This window comes from Tubulanus polymorphus, chromosome 4 (genome assembly GCF_964204645.1).
Source record: "Tubulanus polymorphus chromosome 4, tnTubPoly1.2, whole genome shotgun sequence".
Lineage (NCBI taxonomy): Eukaryota > Metazoa > Nemertea > Palaeonemertea > Tubulaniformes > Tubulanidae > Tubulanus > Tubulanus polymorphus.
In genome coordinates this window covers 16,957,651-16,977,248 of record NC_134028.1, presented here as the reverse complement: position 1 = coordinate 16,977,248, position 19,598 = coordinate 16,957,651, and the positions used below count along the sequence as shown (strand labels likewise).

Sequence of the window (19,598 nt, the reverse complement as noted above, 5' to 3'; positions counted from 1 at the left end):
GTCAAACACATAGTGGATCATTGAATGGATCATTGAATTAGATTTATTAGAATGGATTGGAATGGAAGTGGAAGAACAAAAAAGTCGAAGGCCATTTATTATTATCCCGCGTATAAAGGACGCGTTGTGGATTGTTCAGGTATGATTATTGTTATGTAGTAAAGTAAAGGTTTATAGGTCACTAAAAGAATATGTTTATTGGAATGAAAAGCAACATGACCTAGTATTGAATTAAATTTGAATTAGTTAGCCTATAGTATTAGTAGGCCTTAAATGATTGAATGTCCAGTGAAAAAATTGTAAATGATCATTCCAATTGTGAGGGATAAAAACGGAGTGTCTTTAGTGTTTATGCATCCAATCTAAAAACTGCAGGGTCATTTAGATTTTGTTGTGCGCCCATCATCGCAATTAAACTTGTATGCTGGACATGAAATTAGGTCGCTGTCGGAGTTTCGACTGGGGGCAAAAACGACGTTGGTGCAATCAATTCTTGACCATTTTTTTTTTCAAACTTTATAGGGTCTACACCAATAAGAATTGATCCAAGGACAGACACTATAAAATTGGAATTCCCGTTTTTTTGGCTTAAAAATGTGTCCACTGGGGGATTGTTGGAAAACGATGTTAGCGCCTTCAATTCTCCACTGATTTCTCAACAACGACAGCGTGATGAAAATCAGGTATTTACATTATATATTATATGAGCGTCGGAATGGTTTTAGTAAAGATTATAGCGTAAGCATTGTAAATTCTTCTCATTTTAGGATGCCTACTCACTATTGGATGATACAACAGCTGCTGCCATACGCTGATTAGTCGGAAAACCTAATACTGTTGGGTGCATGCATGCTGTTGTCCACTCATTTAAAAGAAGAACTAATTGTCAAGGCATTGGACTGGATGTGACGCAATGAAAGTCTTCCATGAGGAAAAAAGTTGGACCCAAACCGGGTCAGCTAAATAATACGTAAGTAGGCTACATGAATTCAATATATAATGGCTAGCATTCATTTGTTGTTGTTTTACAGGGGCGGATCCAAGCTGGAAGAACGAGGGTTCAGCTCTTATGAAAAGGGCACTAGTCAATACAGGTCTCCCTGTGTGAAACGGTTGTATGGGGTTTGTGCACTTTGATCATAGGGTGGAATTTTTCACCTGTGATTCAAAAGGGCACTTGGTCAGAAAAGGGGAGGGTTTAACGTTTAATATGGCGCTCAAGGCGAACAATCACCGTGGTCTGATGCGTTGGGTGATTCAGTCGCAGGACGTGTTGGATTCGGGCGATTCAGTCGGCGCAGACCCTGACAAACTAGGTGATTTTACCGACGATTTCGTTGCACAACTTAAGTGCTCGACGAAATTGCCTAATGTGTCCCCAGCTTTAGCCCATTTGAGACGTAAGTCCAAGCAAGCGGGCTATTGCATTCACCCTTTGTTCGTCTGTAGATGGAATCCAGTATTTTGGGAAGTTTTAATACTCTTGATATTTAAGTTACACACATATCTATCCTAGACATGTCTTCAGCCCAAAACTGGTCCGAATCAAGATGGCCAACTGCATTGGCCATTTTCGTTCCCCAAAATCACCACTTATGCAATTTTTTGAAGTTTTCAAAGGAGATTTTGAAGATGAAGATGGCCATCTTGACACAAGATGGCCATCATGTGACCTTTTTTGTACCCAAAAAGGTCATTTTTGCCTTGTAGCTGCCTAATGGTTTGCAATTTTTCTTTGAAATTTGAGATGGGTATACATTTTTTAACAATCTAAAACATACGAGACAGATTTTTCGATCAGTCAAGCATGACACATTTGGCAGCCATCTTGGTGTCATCAGTTCTCATTCGTAGATAGAAGAAGGTTTTTGAAGGAAAATATCGACAGGTTTTGACTTATAGTCTTGATATTTGATAATTGTTACCACTTTTGTAGTATTCACCTCATGTGGAATTGGGGTTACCCAGGTTTTTGTTCTCACCACCAGGGGGAGTTGAGTATTGAATTATATACAATTTGTCTAATTTATTTTGGTACCTATGAATACATTATAACATCGATCAATTGTAAAATTGTAGCTTGTGACATGTTCTATGATTGTGGTGAGTTTCAATGTCCTGTTTCTATTTCATTATGTTGATTGTTTAGCATTCGTAACCATACGGGCATGGTGTCCCTAGACCCCTTGTTTTTCATCAGGTGGCGTTGAACATTGAAATTTCCAGATTGTCAAGCATTTCACCATATGGCTTAAAATAAAGTCATTAAGAGTGAAAAAACTTAGCTGTTATATGCAGAAGACTGTTAGAAAAAGCTATATAATTTAATCATCATCCCAAGCAGCTGAAGTTGATTTATTTATCCTCGTAAAGAAATCATTGTATACTTTTGCTTAATTTTTTTCAAATGGTTATCATTTCAGAACAATGTCGAAAGGAGAAGGGTGCAAAAGAGGCCAACATAAGACATGCAATTACTCAAAAATTTATAAAATTTATGAAGATGAATAAATCAGTTAGTATGGAAAATGTGAATCTCTTGAGTGTTCATTCTAAACAGCACATAGATTAAGGAGATTTCCTCACATGGTGGTTTGATTTGAATTCAACAAAAAATGGCAATCAAAGACACATGTATTTAGCATGAAGTACACGTGTAAGACACGTGTAATATTGGATGAAATACACGTGTAATTAGGATAAAGTACACGTGCAACACTGGATGAAATACACGTGTAATTAGGATGAAATACACGTGTAATTGGGATAAAGTACATGTGTAATACAGGATGAAATACACGTGTAATAAGGATGAACTACACGTGTAGTTAGGATGAAGTACACGTTTAATTTGGATGAAGTACACGTGTAATTAGGATGAAGTACACGTGTAATTGGGATAAAGTACATGTGTAATACAGGATGAAATACACGTGTAATAAGGATGAACTACACGTGTAGTTAGGATGAAGTACACGTGTAATTTGGATGAAGTACACGTGTAATACACGTGTAATTAGGATGATGTGCTTTAAGAGCAGTTTGATTTCTTTGAACAACTGGTTCCGCCGAATAGTTATAAAGACGGTAAGACAACATAGTCTGTGTAAAATCCCCCAACGAACACAACTCGACCGGACGCGAGCTGAGTTCGTCCGCAACGCAGTAAGAAAGGTAACCAGGTTATAAACGGGAATAAAGGATAAGGAAATTGAATAATTGATGCTATTTTAAGGATCTATAAATATTAGACGCTATCTGTGGCGATACATGAGGGATTCAAAACTGGCGCTCTGGCCCGGTTATAAAACTGCTATGCAGGCAAGAAAGTGATTTAAATTTGGCGCCTATAACATCATCACGGAATTTCCGCTACAAAAAGGTAGTTGACGAAGCGTGAGCGTATAGGAAAAACTTTACAGGCGTTGAGACGGCAACACTAGGTCACCGAACGTCGTTCAACCGCTGAGTGACGTCATAACGAAATCCCGCTTTATTTGAATATAGAAGGGGAATACTTGTAGCAGGTGCCCGTGTGACCTAGTGTTGCCGTCTCAACGCCTGTAAAGTTTTTCCTATACGCTCACGCTTCGTCAACTACCTTTTCTTTTATATTACTAAAGACGTTTCACAAATTGACAGTGTCTCACAATTGGATGGAATAATAGGATATATAACTGTCATATCACTAGTAAGTGTCGTATAAAATAAAAGTTTTGATTTTAGATTGAAAAATGAAGTTTGTTCAGTATTTTGTGAGGTCGCCGTGTGTGGAGCCAGCGGCCATTATCTTTATAAACGTATCAGTACCAAGGCATTTTTCTCGGATTTATTGCAGAATAACGAATGAAAACACAAATACACTATCAAAAACCCAGCAACTGTATCCCAAGCCCATCGGCGAGTGCCTGTGATCTATTCTATTCTCATAATGATTGCAAAACGCAATAATGGATGACAATCAGTCCATAAAAGGGGATCATTGACAACTGGGCCGAAAGTGACACTGCTTCTTTGTTTGAGGTCAAACACATAGTGGATCATTGAATGGATCATTGAATTAGATTTATTAGAATGGATTGGAATGGAAGTGGAAGAACAAAAAAGTCGAAGGCCATTTATTATTATCCCGCGTATAAAGGACGCGTTGTGGATTGTTCAGGTATGATTATTGTTATGTAGTAAAGTAAAGGTTTATAGGTCACTAAAAGAATATGTTTATTGGAATGAAAAGCAACATGACCTAGTATTGAATTAAATTTGAATTAGTTAGCCTATAGTATTAGTAGGCCTTAAATGATTGAATGTCCAGTGAAAAAATTGTAAATGATCATTCCAATTGTGAGGGATAAAAACGGAGTGTCTTTAGTGTTTATGCATCCAATCTAAAAACTGCAGGGTCATTTAGATTTTGTTGTGCGCCCATCATCGCAATTAAACTTGTATGCTGGACATGAAATTAGGTCGCTGTCGGAGTTTCGACTGGGGGCAAAAACGACGTTGGTGCAATCAATTCTTGACCATTTTTTTTTCAAACTTTATAGGGTCTACACCAATAAGAATTGATCCAAGGACAGACACTATAAAATTGGAATTCCCGTTTTTTTGGCTTAAAAATGTGTCCACTGGGGGATTGTTGGAAAACGATGTTAGCGCCTTCAATTCTCCACTGATTTCTCAACAACGACAGCGTGATGAAAATCAGGTATTTACATTATATATTATATGAGCGTCGGAATGGTTTTAGTAAAGATTATAGCGTAAGCATTGTAAATTCTTCTCATTTTAGGATGCCTACTCACTATTGGATGATACAACAGCTGCTGCCATACGCTGATTAGTCGGAAAACCTAATACTGTTGGGTGCATGCATGCTGTTGTCCACTCATTTAAAAGAAGAACTAATTGTCAAGGCATTGGACTGGATGTGACGCAATGAAAGTCTTCCATGAGGAAAAAAGTTGGACCCAAACCGGGTCAGCTAAATAATACGTAAGTAGGCTACATGAATTCAATATATAATGGCTAGCATTCATTTGTTGTTGTTTTACAGGGGCGGATCCAAGCTGGAAGAACGAGGGTTCAGCTCTTATGAAAAGGGCACTAGTCAATACAGGTCTCCCTGTGTGAAACGGTTGTATGGGGTTTGTGCACTTTGATCATAGGGTGGAATTTTCAAAGGAGATTTTGAAGATGAAGATGGCCATCTTGACACAAGATGGCCATCATGTGACCTTTTTTGTACCCAAAAAGGTCATTTTTGCCTTGTAGCTGCCTAATGGTTTGCAATTTTTCTTTGAAATTTGAGATGGGTATACATTTTTTAACAATCTAAAACATACGAGACAGATTTTTCGATCAGTCAAGCATGACACATTTGGCAGCCATCTTGGTGTCATCAGTTCTCATTCGTAGATAGAAGAAGGTTTTTGAAGGAAAATATCGACAGGTTTTGACTTATAGTCTTGATATTTGATAATTGTTACCACTTTTGTAGTATTCACCTCATGTGGAATTGGGGTTACCCAGGTTTTTGTTCTCACCACCAGGGGGAGTTGAGTATTGAATTATATACAATTTGTCTAATTTATTTTGGTACCTATGAATACATTATAACATCGATCAATTGTAAAATTGTAGCTTGTGACATGTTCTATGATTGTGGTGAGTTTCAATGTCCTGTTTCTATTTCATTATGTTGATTGTTTAGCATTCGTAACCATACGGGCATGGTGTCCCTAGACCCCTTGTTTTTCATCAGGTGGCGTTGAACATTGAAATTTCCAGATTGTCAAGCATTTCACCATATGGCTTAAAATAAAGTCATTAAGAGTGAAAAAACTTAGCTGTTATATGCAGAAGACTGTTAGAAAAAGCTATATAATTTAATCATCATCCCAAGCAGCTGAAGTTGATTTATTTATCCTCGTAAAGAAATCATTGTATACTTTTGCTTAATTTTTTTCAAATGGTTATCATTTCAGAACAATGTCGAAAGGAGAAGGGTGCAAAAGAGGCCAACATAAGACATGCAATTACTCAAAAATTTATAAAATTTATGAAGATGAATAAATCAGTTAGTATGGAAAATGTGAATCTCTTGAGTGTTCATTCTAAACAGCACATAGATTAAGGAGATTTCCTCACATGGTGGTTTGATTTGAATTCAACAAAAAATGGCAATCAAAGACACATGTATTTAGCATGAAGTACACGTGTAAGACACGTGTAATATTGGATGAAATACACGTGTAATTAGGATAAAGTACACGTGCAACACTGGATGAAATACACGTGTAATTAGGATGAAATACACGTGTAATTGGGATAAAGTACATGTGTAATACAGGATGAAATACACGTGTAATAAGGATGAACTACACGTGTAGTTAGGATGAAGTACACGTTTAATTTGGATGAAGTACACGTGTAATTAGGATGAAGTACACGTGTAATTGGGATAAAGTACATGTGTAATACAGGATGAAATACACGTGTAATAAGGATGAACTACACGTGTAGTTAGGATGAAGTACACGTGTAATTTGGATGAAGTACACGTGTAATACACGTGTAATTAGGATGATGTGCTTTAAGAGCAGTTTGATTTCTTTGAACAACTGGTTCCGCCGAATAGTTATAAAGACGGTAAGACAACATAGTCTGTGTAAAATCCCCCAACGAACACAACTCGACCGGACGCGAGCTGAGTTCGTCCCGCAACGCAGTAAGAAAGGTAACCAGGTTATAAACGGGAATAAAGGATAAGGAAATTGAATAATTGATGCTATTTTAAGGATCTATAAATATTAGACGCTATCTGTGGCGATACATGAGGGATTCAAAACTGGCGCTCTGGCCCGGTTATAAAACTGCTATGCAGGCAAGAAAGTGATTTAAATTTGGCGCCTATAACATCATCACGGAATTTCCGCTACAAAAAGGTAGTTGACGAAGCGTGAGCGTATAGGAAAAACTTTACAGGCGTTGAGACGGCAACACTAGGTCACCGAACGTCGTTCAACCGCTGAGTGACGTCATAACGAAATCCCGCTTTATTTGAATATAGAAGGGGAATACTTGTAGCAGGTGCCCGTGTGACCTAGTGTTGCCGTCTCAACGCCTGTAAAGTTTTTCCTATACGCTCACGCTTCGTCAACTACCTTTTCTTTTATATTACTAAAGACGTTTCACAAATTGACAGTGTCTCACAATTGGATGGAATAATAGGATATATAACTGTCATATCACTAGTAAGTGTCGTATAAAATAAAAGTTTTGATTTTAGATTGAAAAATGAAGTTTGTTCAGTATTTTGTGAGGTCGCCGTGTGTGGAGCCAGCGGCCATTATCTTTATAAACGTATCAGTACCAAGGCATTTTTTCTCGGATTTATTGCAGAATAACGAATGAAAACACAAATACACTATCAAAAACCCCAGCAACTGTATCCCAAGCCCATCGGCGAGTGCCTGTGATCTATTCTATTCTCATAATGATTGCAAAACGCAATAATGGATGACAATCAGTCCATAAAAGGGGATCATTGACAACTGGGCCGAAAGTGACACTGCTTCTTTGTTTGAGGTCAAACACATAGTGGATCATTGAATGGATCATTGAATTAGATTTATTAGAATGGATTGGAATGGAAGTGGAAGAACAAAAAAGTCGAAGGCCATTTATTATTATCCCGCGTATAAAGGACGCGTTGTGGATTGTTCAGGTATGATTATTGTTATGTAGTAAAGTAAAGGTTTATAGGTCACTAAAAGAATATGTTTATTGGAATGAAAAGCAACATGACCTAGTATTGAATTAAATTTGAATTAGTTAGCCTATAGTATTAGTAGGCCTTAAATGATTGAATGTCCAGTGAAAAAATTGTAAATGATCATTCCAATTGTGAGGGATAAAAACGGAGTGTCTTTAGTGTTTATGCATCCAATCTAAAAACTGCAGGGTCATTTAGATTTTGTTGTGCGCCCATCATCGCAATTAAACTTGTATGCTGGACATGAAATTAGGTCGCTGTCGGAGTTTCGACTGGGGGCAAAAACGACGTTGGTGCAATCAATTCTTGACCATTTTTTTTTCAAACTTTATAGGGTCTACACCAATAAGAATTGATCCAAGGACAGACACTATAAAATTGGAATTCCCGTTTTTTTGGCTTAAAAATGTGTCCACTGGGGGATTGTTGGAAAACGATGTTAGCGCCTTCAATTCTCCACTGATTTCTCAACAACGACAGCGTGATGAAAATCAGGTATTTACATTATATATTATATGAGCGTCGGAATGGTTTTAGTAAAGATTATAGCGTAAGCATTGTAAATTCTTCTCATTTTAGGATGCCTACTCACTATTGGATGATACAACAGCTGCTGCCATACGCTGATTAGTCGGAAAACCTAATACTGTTGGGTGCATGCATGCTGTTGTCCACTCATTTAAAAGAAGAACTAATTGTCAAGGCATTGGACTGGATGTGACGCAATGAAAGTCTTCCATGAGGAAAAAAGTTGGACCCAAACCGGGTCAGCTAAATAATACGTAAGTAGGCTACATGAATTCAATATATAATGGCTAGCATTCATTTGTTGTTGTTTTACAGGGGCGGATCCAAGCTGGAAGAACGAGGGTTCAGCTCTTATGAAAAGGGCACTAGTCAATACAGGTCTCCCTGTGTGAAACGGTTGTATGGGGTTTGTGCACTTTGATCATAGGGTGGAATTTTCAAAGGAGATTTTGAAGATGAAGATGGCCATCTTGACACAAGATGGCCATCATGTGACCTTTTTTGTACCCAAAAAGGTCATTTTTGCCTTGTAGCTGCCTAATGGTTTGCAATTTTTCTTTGAAATTTGAGATGGGTATACATTTTTTAACAATCTAAAACATACGAGACAGATTTTTCGATCAGTCAAGCATGACACATTTGGCAGCCATCTTGGTGTCATCAGTTCTCATTCGTAGATAGAAGAAGGTTTTTGAAGGAAAATATCGACAGGTTTTGACTTATAGTCTTGATATTTGATAATTGTTACCACTTTTGTAGTATTCACCTCATGTGGAATTGGGGTTACCCAGGTTTTTGTTCTCACCACCAGGGGGAGTTGAGTATTGAATTATATACAATTTGTCTAATTTATTTTGGTACCTATGAATACATTATAACATCGATCAATTGTAAAATTGTAGCTTGTGACATGTTCTATGATTGTGGTGAGTTTCAATGTCCTGTTTCTATTTCATTATGTTGATTGTTTAGCATTCGTAACCATACGGGCATGGTGTCCCTAGACCCCTTGTTTTTCATCAGGTGGCGTTGAACATTGAAATTTCCAGATTGTCAAGCATTTCACCATATGGCTTAAAATAAAGTCATTAAGAGTGAAAAAACTTAGCTGTTATATGCAGAAGACTGTTAGAAAAAGCTATATAATTTAATCATCATCCCAAGCAGCTGAAGTTGATTTATTTATCCTCGTAAAGAAATCATTGTATACTTTTGCTTAATTTTTTTCAAATGGTTATCATTTCAGAACAATGTCGAAAGGAGAAGGGTGCAAAAGAGGCCAACATAAGACATGCAATTACTCAAAAATTTATAAAATTTATGAAGATGAATAAATCAGTTAGTATGGAAAATGTGAATCTCTTGAGTGTTCATTCTAAACAGCACATAGATTAAGGAGATTTCCTCACATGGTGGTTTGATTTGAATTCAACAAAAAATGGCAATCAAAGACACATGTATTTAGCATGAAGTACACGTGTAAGACACGTGTAATATTGGATGAAATACACGTGTAATTAGGATAAAGTACACGTGCAACACTGGATGAAATACACGTGTAATTAGGATGAAATACACGTGTAATTGGGATAAAGTACATGTGTAATACAGGATGAAATACACGTGTAATAAGGATGAACTACACGTGTAGTTAGGATGAAGTACACGTTTAATTTGGATGAAGTACACGTGTAATTAGGATGAAGTACACGTGTAATTGGGATAAAGTACATGTGTAATACAGGATGAAATACACGTGTAATAAGGATGAACTACACGTGTAGTTAGGATGAAGTACACGTGTAATTTGGATGAAGTACACGTGTAATACACGTGTAATTAGGATGATGTGCTTTAAGAGCAGTTTGATTTCTTTGAACAACTGGTTCCGCCGAATAGTTATAAAGACGGTAAGACAACATAGTCTGTGTAAAATCCCCCAACGAACACAACTCGACCGGACGCGAGCTGAGTTCGTCCCGCAACGCAGTAAGAAAGGTAACCAGGTTATAAACGGGAATAAAGGATAAGGAAATTGAATAATTGATGCTATTTTAAGGATCTATAAATATTAGACGCTATCTGTGGCGATACATGAGGGATTCAAAACTGGCGCTCTGGCCCGGTTATAAAACTGCTATGCAGGCAAGAAAGTGATTTAAATTTGGCGCCTATAACATCATCACGGAATTTCCGCTACAAAAAGGTAGTTGACGAAGCGTGAGCGTATAGGAAAAACTTTACAGGCGTTGAGACGGCAACACTAGGTCACCGAACGTCGTTCAACCGCTGAGTGACGTCATAACGAAATCCCGCTTTATTTGAATATAGAAGGGGAATACTTGTAGCAGGTGCCCGTGTGACCTAGTGTTGCCGTCTCAACGCCTGTAAAGTTTTTCCTATACGCTCACGCTTCGTCAACTACCTTTTCTTTTATATTACTAAAGACGTTTCACAAATTGACAGTGTCTCACAATTGGATGGAATAATAGGATATATAACTGTCATATCACTAGTAAGTGTCGTATAAAATAAAAGTTTTGATTTTAGATTGAAAAATGAAGTTTGTTCAGTATTTTGTGAGGTCGCCGTGTGTGGAGCCAGCGGCCATTATCTTTATAAACGTATCAGTACCAAGGCATTTTTTCTCGGATTTATTGCAGAATAACGAATGAAAACACAAATACACTATCAAAAACCCCAGCAACTGTATCCCAAGCCCATCGGCGAGTGCCTGTGATCTATTCTATTCTCATAATGATTGCAAAACGCAATAATGGATGACAATCAGTCCATAAAAGGGGATCATTGACAACTGGGCCGAAAGTGACACTGCTTCTTTGTTTGAGGTCAAACACATAGTGGATCATTGAATGGATCATTGAATTAGATTTATTAGAATGGATTGGAATGGAAGTGGAAGAACAAAAAAGTCGAAGGCCATTTATTATTATCCCGCGTATAAAGGACGCGTTGTGGATTGTTCAGGTATGATTATTGTTATGTAGTAAAGTAAAGGTTTATAGGTCACTAAAAGAATATGTTTATTGGAATGAAAAGCAACATGACCTAGTATTGAATTAAATTTGAATTAGTTAGCCTATAGTATTAGTAGGCCTTAAATGATTGAATGTCCAGTGAAAAAATTGTAAATGATCATTCCAATTGTGAGGGATAAAAACGGAGTGTCTTTAGTGTTTATGCATCCAATCTAAAAACTGCAGGGTCATTTAGATTTTGTTGTGCGCCCATCATCGCAATTAAACTTGTATGCTGGACATGAAATTAGGCTTATAGTCTTGATATTTGATAATTGTTACCACTTTTGTAGTATTCACCTCATGTGGAATTGGGGTTACCCAGGTTTTTGTTCTCACCACCAGGGGGAGTTGAGTATTGAATTATATACAATTTGTCTAATTTATTTTGGTACCTATGAATACATTATAACATCGATCAATTGTAAAATTGTAGCTTGTGACATGTTCTATGATTGTGGTGAGTTTCAATGTCCTGTTTCTATTTCATTATGTTGATTGTTTAGCATTCGTAACCATACGGGCATGGTGTCCCTAGACCCCTTGTTTTTCATCAGGTGGCGTTGAACATTGAAATTTCCAGATTGTCAAGCATTTCACCATATGGCTTAAAATAAAGTCATTAAGAGTGAAAAAACTTAGCTGTTATATGCAGAAGACTGTTAGAAAAAGCTATATAATTTAATCATCATCCCAAGCAGCTGAAGTTGATTTATTTATCCTCGTAAAGAAATCATTGTATACTTTTGCTTAATTTTTTTCAAATGGTTATCATTTCAGAACAATGTCGAAAGGAGAAGGGTGCAAAAGAGGCCAACATAAGACATGCAATTACTCAAAAATTTATAAAATTTATGAAGATGAATAAATCAGTTAGTATGGAAAATGTGAATCTCTTGAGTGTTCATTCTAAACAGCACATAGATTAAGGAGATTTCCTCACATGGTGGTTTGATTTGAATTCAACAAAAAATGGCAATCAAAGACACATGTATTTAGCATGAAGTACACGTGTAAGACACGTGTAATATTGGATGAAATACACGTGTAATTAGGATAAAGTACACGTGCAACACTGGATGAAATACACGTGTAATTAGGATGAAATACACGTGTAATTGGGATAAAGTACATGTGTAATACAGGATGAAATACACGTGTAATAAGGATGAACTACACGTGTAGTTAGGATGAAGTACACGTTTAATTTGGATGAAGTACACGTGTAATTAGGATGAAGTACACGTGTAATTGGGATAAAGTACATGTGTAATACAGGATGAAATACACGTGTAATAAGGATGAACTACACGTGTAGTTAGGATGAAGTACACGTGTAATTTGGATGAAGTACACGTGTAATACACGTGTAATTAGGATGAAGTACACGTGTAATTGGGATAAAGTACACGTGTAAAATTGGGCCAATTTTACACGTGTATTTTCATTTACAATTACACGTGTACCATTTTCGTAAGATGAATCTGGCTCGATGATATCGATATTATATTGATATTGATGATATTGCACTTATTTTAAGGGATTTCTGCCACTTTCATCTAATTTAAAGCTATCGCGACTACGGATACATGATCCTATCAACAAATCATATTATTAGAGAGCATTACTTCAATATTTGCACTTTTTGCACTTATCCAGATGTTAAAATTAACGAAAAATGAAAGGCAATAATGTACTCACAATAATTGTTGCATTTCTCCATTGCACACAGTAAAATTTTGTAAATTTGTTGGAAAAAATAATGTTTAATCATTATATGTTTATACACTACCCATGGTTACTGGTTTTAAACTGACAAGTCTGTGGTCCCCTTGAATCAGTAAAAAGTATCAACTGTGAGCACTGTTAGTACTGTGAGCATTTGGCCTCTAGAATTGTTCCAGACTGTATTACAAAATCAGCGATGAATGAATCAAAACTGCAATGGAATCACGTTGCAGCCAATTCGGTACCGTCACAAAAATAGAGCGGCTACCCAGATTTCCTGGATCCAGATACCTGCACGTTCGATATAGTCAAATTTTCTTAAAATGGGTGAAAAAACTAATTAATCCGACTGAACCAGCATCTATTTTGGCTTCAAGCTGGGATAGACCGATTCGAATTGAGCAAGCTTTGATACGAACGATGACCAATGAAAAACGAAATAGAAGAAAAAGAAAGCAGAAAAGTTACGATCTAAATAATTATCACTCCATTTAATTGCAAAATAATATTTCCGTATAAAATATGGCCTCAAACAATGAAACAGCATCAGGATAAAGGGGTAACACTAAAGTATATAGGCTACATATATCTGCATGACACAACTCCAAAATCAGATACAATTGGGATGCAGATTTTCGGATGCAGTTCCGGCCGCACCTTTAAAGCATTTGCGTGACGGAACGGCCAATCGGCGCGCACCATTGTATGCCAACGTCACGATATGATTTTTCTTACGTGACAAATATAGCCTCTACTAACAATTTGTGAATTCTCAGCAATCTTGCATTATGTGTCAGCGGCATTTTATTTAGATTACCCAAGCCCAAAATTAACTAGTTCATCATTAATCATTTCGTTGGTCTAAGGATCTCTAAGGCTAAGATAATGATACCATCTTTCCTTTTAAATTGGCCGAGTAATTTTGTAAACTGCAATAGAATATGTAATCTGTTCATTTCTATAGCTGCCGGGGGTGTTATGGTTAGCTTGATGATGATTTAACGGAAATTTAATATTCTTTTTTAAATAAAAACTTTTAGGTGTGAAAGGGTTAAAGACCCAAAGGGATTACGGGGACAGGCCCAAAAAATCGGTCTGAAAGGAAAAGTCATTTTCATAAAGGGAAAGCAATACATCGACTAACTTGAAGTGATACATCGTCTCTTCAGGTGGTTTCATACCGATTTGACTTTCATTGGTAGCTCAAAAACATGCCCTTCTACTAGGGCCCGATTTGCAGGTCTCATACGTAAGTCCCGTTAAGTGGGCGTTTTTAAGATTATATATATATATATATATATATATATATATATATATATATATATATATATATATATATATATATATATATATATATATATATATATATATATATATATAAGCTCTCAAGCTGCTTCACCTCAAGGGCCTTCAGTTTTGCTTGGACATCAGCAGCTTTTGATGCTTCGGAACCTCTAGAAGACACCTTCGATACGCTGGACTCACCGCCCCCTCGGAAGGCTAAATAACCATGTATAGATGACACAACCTGACGTTGGCGTGTCTCTACTTCGGCAAGGTATGCGTCGGCTTCAATAATTTCCGTTCGGCAGTCAGCAAAGCAACCACGCCTTCATTGGTCTTCTGGACGTCTTCAACAGCAACATCAATCTCGGATATGAGCTGTCCCAATTCCCGTCGACTTCCATTTACAGCAATGAGGTCTTCTGCTTTGTTACACTTCCGTGTGAAACCAGCCTTCGCCACACCTCTGGCTCGTCTTCTCTCCTTCAAGGCAACGTCTGTAGACATTTTCCCTGCTTTCTCTCATTCATCAGTGGACAGACATCCGGTGGCGTGCAACACGGTGAAAAATCTTCTGCAGACACGCATGAACAATGTCTTCTTCTTTTCCATAACGATCTTGAAGAACTTTCAGGGCATCTCGGTACTGTCTTCCATCAAACATCATTCCAGAAATTAGCTTCTGTGCAACACCAGCAACACTTGACTGTAAATGAGTCATCTTCTCAACGTCGGTTAGGGCATGCTGTTCATCTACCAGTGCTCTAAACAGCGACAACCATCTTGGCCATTCTGCTGTATCGCCCTTGAATGTCGGCAACTTGACTTTCGGCAGTGATTTCAGAACTCTGGCATCATGATGACGATCAGGTCTGGGTATTCTCGGCTCATCACCTCTGGGTCTGGGATGGAATCTCCAAGGATCGCCTTCATCTTCTTCATCTGGATCAGGAACAAGTGGCGGTCTTCTGGGTGCCGATGGCCTCCGGGTGTCAGAGTCTTCATCGTCAAAATCATGCATCCGGTCTGCTTCCAGCCCACTGATTCTGGAAACCATCAACTGTGCTTGGAGGGCTGCCATCGCGTGCAAATGATGAATGGTTGAACGGTCCAAGTTTTCTGCTGTCGCTGAGAAGATTCATGGCTAGACGTGGTCATCCTGCAAAAATCCACTCTGACAATGGTACCAATCTGAAAGGTGGTGAACGCGAACTTCGAGAGTCCAGGTGGCTGAAAGTACCACTCAATACCAAGTTGTGTAAGTTCGTCGGATATCTTCTGTTGATTCCATTCAGCTATGGATTCTCGAAGTTCGCGTTCACCACCTTTCAGATTGGTACCATTGTCAGAGTGGATTTTTGCAGGATGACCACGTCTAGCCATGAATCTTCTCAGCGACAGCAGAAAACTATCTGTGTCCAACTTCTCCGCTAATTCCAAATGGACAGCCCGAGTTGTTAAGCAAGTCATCAGAACACCATAACGTTTCTCGGTTTTCCGGAACCTTCTAACAGTGAAGGGTCCAAAGTAATCAATACCAGTGTTGTAGAACGGGTAGCTTCGTTCAAATCGTACAGCAGGCAAGTCGGACATCAATGGAGGTTCTGGTTTAACTCGTCTCTTCTTGCAAAGCTTGCAGTCAAACACCAACTTTCGTAGTCTCGATCTTCCTTTCGGAACCCAGTACGTTTGACGGACTTCATTTAATGTGTGCTCAACACCAGCATGAAACAGCAAATAGTGTTTATTCATCAAAACGAGTCTTGTAACTTCATGTTTCGTCGGCAACAGGATCGGGTGCTTAGCAGAATAAGGAATCGGAGCATTCTCAAGACGACCTCTTGCGCGTAGCAGACCATCATCAGTTATAACTGGTGTTAACTGCAGAATATGACTTCGTCTGGGAATGGATTTCTTCTGCTTCAAAGCTTCTATCTCTGCGGGAAACAAATTCGCTTGAACATCTTGAAGAATCAATAATTTAGCTTCCTTCAACTCCTCAGCCGTCAAGGAGCTTTTCAAAGGAGACATCTTCTGAGTTAGTTTCTTCAAATTCTTCTGATAACGACAGATCCACGAGACAACACGTTTGTACCGCACCCAAGATGAAAATCTTGCCGGGTCAGGTAGAACTTCAGTTCCAACGACATTGATATGATACATCTGTCTTCTAACTTCTGGATCTTCATCTTGTAATTTCGGAAATTCTTCCTCACGCTGTGGCCAGTCTTCAGGCTGCGACAACAGAAAACTTGGACCGTTCAACCATTCATCGTTTGCCACAAGTTCTGATGCTGAGGAACCACGGGAACATACATCTGCAGGATTCATACAACCAGGGATGTGATGCCACTGGTCTGGTTTCGACTCGTCACGGATCTCTGCAATTCTGTTGGCAATGAAGACGTGGAAACGACGACTTTCATTAGTGATATACCCCAGTACTATCAGACTATCACTCCAGTACACAGTGTCATCGGCGGCAAACGTCAGTTCTGTTTTTAAATTCTTGGCCAATCTAACAGCTAATACCGCAGCTTGCGTTTCCATGCGTACAATTGACATCTTTTTCAGATGAGAGACACGGACTTTAGACATCACAAACGACAGTCGGACTTCTCCAGATTCTGACACCAGTCTCAAGTATGCAACAGCACCAAATGCTTTTTCAGATGCATCGCAGAATACGTGAAGTTCTCGAGTAACAGGAATTATCGTCTGTAGACATCTTGGAATTCGTAACTGGGTGACATTCTGCAACTGCTCCATCCATCCCTGCCACGCCACGAGTTCGGGTCCTGTCAATTCTGCATCCCAGTCGATCTTTTCACTCCATAAACGCTGTACCAGTATCTTCGCTACCAGAGTAAATGGTGCAGCAATACCAAATGGATCAAACAATGATGAAGCTTTACTCAGCAGACCACGCTTAGTAGCCGGGACATCAGTCACCTGGACTTTAACTCCAAGGGTATCTTTTTCACAATCCCACAGTACTCCGAGGGCTCGATCAGTCGGTAAACACTCATCAGGACTGAGTGACTTGACAGCAACTTCGGAATCTGGTACACTGGCTAACAGCTCTCTTGAGTTACTTTGCCATTCTGTCAGACGGAAACCACCTTTCTTGACCATTTCTGTTACAGCAGACTGCATCTGACTTCCTGAGGCAACATCTTCTTCCGATTTTAAGAAGTCATCCATGTAGAAGTTAGACTTAACAGCCTGAGCAGCAGCTACAGAAACAGGATCATCTTCTTGGCAGTGGTCTTCAGCTGCTTTTCTCAGTGCATAGTTTGCCATCGCTGGTGAGCATTTCGCGCCAAATATCGTCACCATCATCTGGTAAACATCAGGACTCTGGTCAACATTCATATCACGCCAAAGGAAACTTAATGCAGGTTGATCGTCTACGGCTACTCTGACTTGATGGTACATTTTTTCGACATCAGCCATCATCGCAACAGGATTCTCTCTAAAACGTAGCAGGATTCCTGGTAAACTCTGCAGTAAATCTGGACCAGTTAGAAGTTTGCTGTTTAATGACTTTCCTTCACAGGTGGCACCAGCATCAAAAACAACTCTCAACTTCTTCTTGTTTGGATTCACTACTGCGTGATGAGGCAGGAACCATCTTTTAGTGTTCGGCTTAGCAGCTTCTTCTGGACTTAGTTTACGAGCGAAACCTCGATCAACATAGTCTTTGAACGTCTTGTCATAAGCAGCAGCTCTTTCAGGGTTCCGTTGCAGACTCTTTTCGGTGGACATCAATCGCTTCATAGCCATCAGACGATTATTCGGCATCTGAACGTCATCTTCTTTCTAGAGCAGACGGGTCTGGTAGCGATCTTGACCTTCTATCTTCACTGTACTCGATTTTAAGATGCTCAAGGCTCGGGCATCTTCTTTCGATTCAGAGACTGGTTTCTCGTATTTCACTCCAAAGGCTTCAGTGGACCACCATTCTTCAACCATTTTATTCAATTGGTCGTCACTGGACATCTTCTGGATAAAATGTACTCCACGATCAGCATCAGATACCAGATTAGTCGTCAGACCGGTTAATGACCAGCCGAAATCAGTCTTCACAGCAAACGGCTGACCAGGTCGACCTTTTCGTACATCATGCTGAACGACAGCTTCCATTACATTAGCCCCAAGAAGAACTTCCACTTGTCCACGCCCAACATCAGGTATCGGAATATCAGCCAGGTGGCACCATTTGGATCTGTTCTTCTGTCTTAACTGCGGCATTGAGACATTCAAACGTGGTATGGACCATATTTCGTCTACTTCGATCTTCTTATCAGTAGCATCTCTTGCAAGAGGAGTCAGTTCAAGTTTCAGCTTCGTGGTTGACTTCACTTCACCGCCAGACTCAAAAGTACCAAGTCGTAACATCTTCTTCTCACCACAGAGATTCAGCTGATTTGCTAGTGCATCAGTACACAGCGACGTCTGGGACCCTGGATCCAGTAGAGCAAACGTATCTCGGGAAGCAGTTTCCCCATGGACTCTCACAGGAACAATCTGCAGTAATGTAACACCGTTGGTTTGAGTTACAGCATTCGTCTCTCTTTTTTCGGTATTAGTGAAACTGTCGACTTTTGACATCTGACCAGCGGACGAGTCATCTTGTTTAGTAGGTTGACTTCCAGGCTTCGGGTCAGCAGGCTTAGTAGAAGTTGCGTTTTTTCTTCGTCTTCTTGAGTATACAGGTTTACTACCATGCAGCAAAGGGTGATGATTAAACTTACAACCGTCTTCATCACAGGGCTTCCGATTTCTGCACTGTCTTGATCTGTCTTGATCTGTGACCCACTCGAAGGCAAGTAAAACATCTGTTATTTTCTGCAACATACACAGCTCGATCATCAACCGTCTTCTTCTTAAACACTTCACAGTCCTTTAACAAGTGACGTTTTTGACAACAGGGACAGACTTCTGGATTCACATTGACGAACATCACACCAGACTGAACTTCACCATACGACTCTTCTTGAACACCAGTAGTATGGACGGACCTTGTCACTCCAGACTTTTGTTTCGTCTTCGTCTGACCAGAGTCCGGCTTCGTCTCATCAGCATAATTCAGGCTAATTCTGACTTGAAGGGTCAACCACTCATCAAAATGCATCAAATTGGGTCTTCTCTTCTGTTGTTCTAGCTCAAGAACTTGTTTTCCCCAATCTCGGCGCAATTCAATGGGCAGCTTTTGCAGTACTCTTCTCAGATTTTCAGCGCTT

The 19,598-nt window shown here is 39.1% G+C and overlaps 1 protein-coding gene and 3 long non-coding RNA genes across 4 annotated transcripts; 3 read left to right on the top strand and 1 right to left on the bottom strand.

The window, feature by feature from the left end:
- Positions 1 to 634: 634 nt before the first annotated feature.
- Positions 635 to 2,528, top strand: LOC141904145 (uncharacterized). The gene is made up of 3 exons (XR_012619125.1): positions 635 to 683; positions 768 to 970; positions 2,424 to 2,528. It is a non-coding gene; the product is annotated as an uncharacterized LOC141904145 (long non-coding RNA).
- A 2,128-nt stretch (positions 2,529 to 4,656) lies between these two features.
- Positions 4,657 to 6,089, top strand: LOC141904552 (uncharacterized). Its single transcript, XR_012619142.1, has 3 exons — positions 4,657 to 4,705; positions 4,790 to 4,992; positions 5,985 to 6,089. It is a non-coding gene; the product is annotated as an uncharacterized LOC141904552 (long non-coding RNA).
- Positions 6,090 to 8,220: 2,131 nt separating this feature from the next.
- On the top strand, positions 8,221 to 9,653 carry LOC141904553 (uncharacterized). The gene is made up of 3 exons (XR_012619143.1): positions 8,221 to 8,269; positions 8,354 to 8,556; positions 9,549 to 9,653. It is a non-coding gene; the product is annotated as an uncharacterized LOC141904553 (long non-coding RNA).
- Positions 9,654 to 15,408: 5,755 nt separating this feature from the next.
- Positions 15,409 to 18,156, bottom strand: LOC141904344 (uncharacterized). The gene has a single exon (XM_074792930.1). The coding sequence runs from the start codon at positions 18,154 to 18,156 to the stop codon at positions 15,409 to 15,411; it is 2,748 nt and encodes a 915-aa protein (XP_074649031.1).
- Between the last annotated feature and the right edge of the window lie 1,442 nt (positions 18,157 to 19,598).

What these genes read in the sequence shown, in the direction of transcription:
- LOC141904344 (XM_074792930.1), bottom strand. Translation starts at nt 18,156, where the DNA reads ATGCCGAATAATCGTCTGATGGCTATGAAGCGATTGATGTCCACCGAA.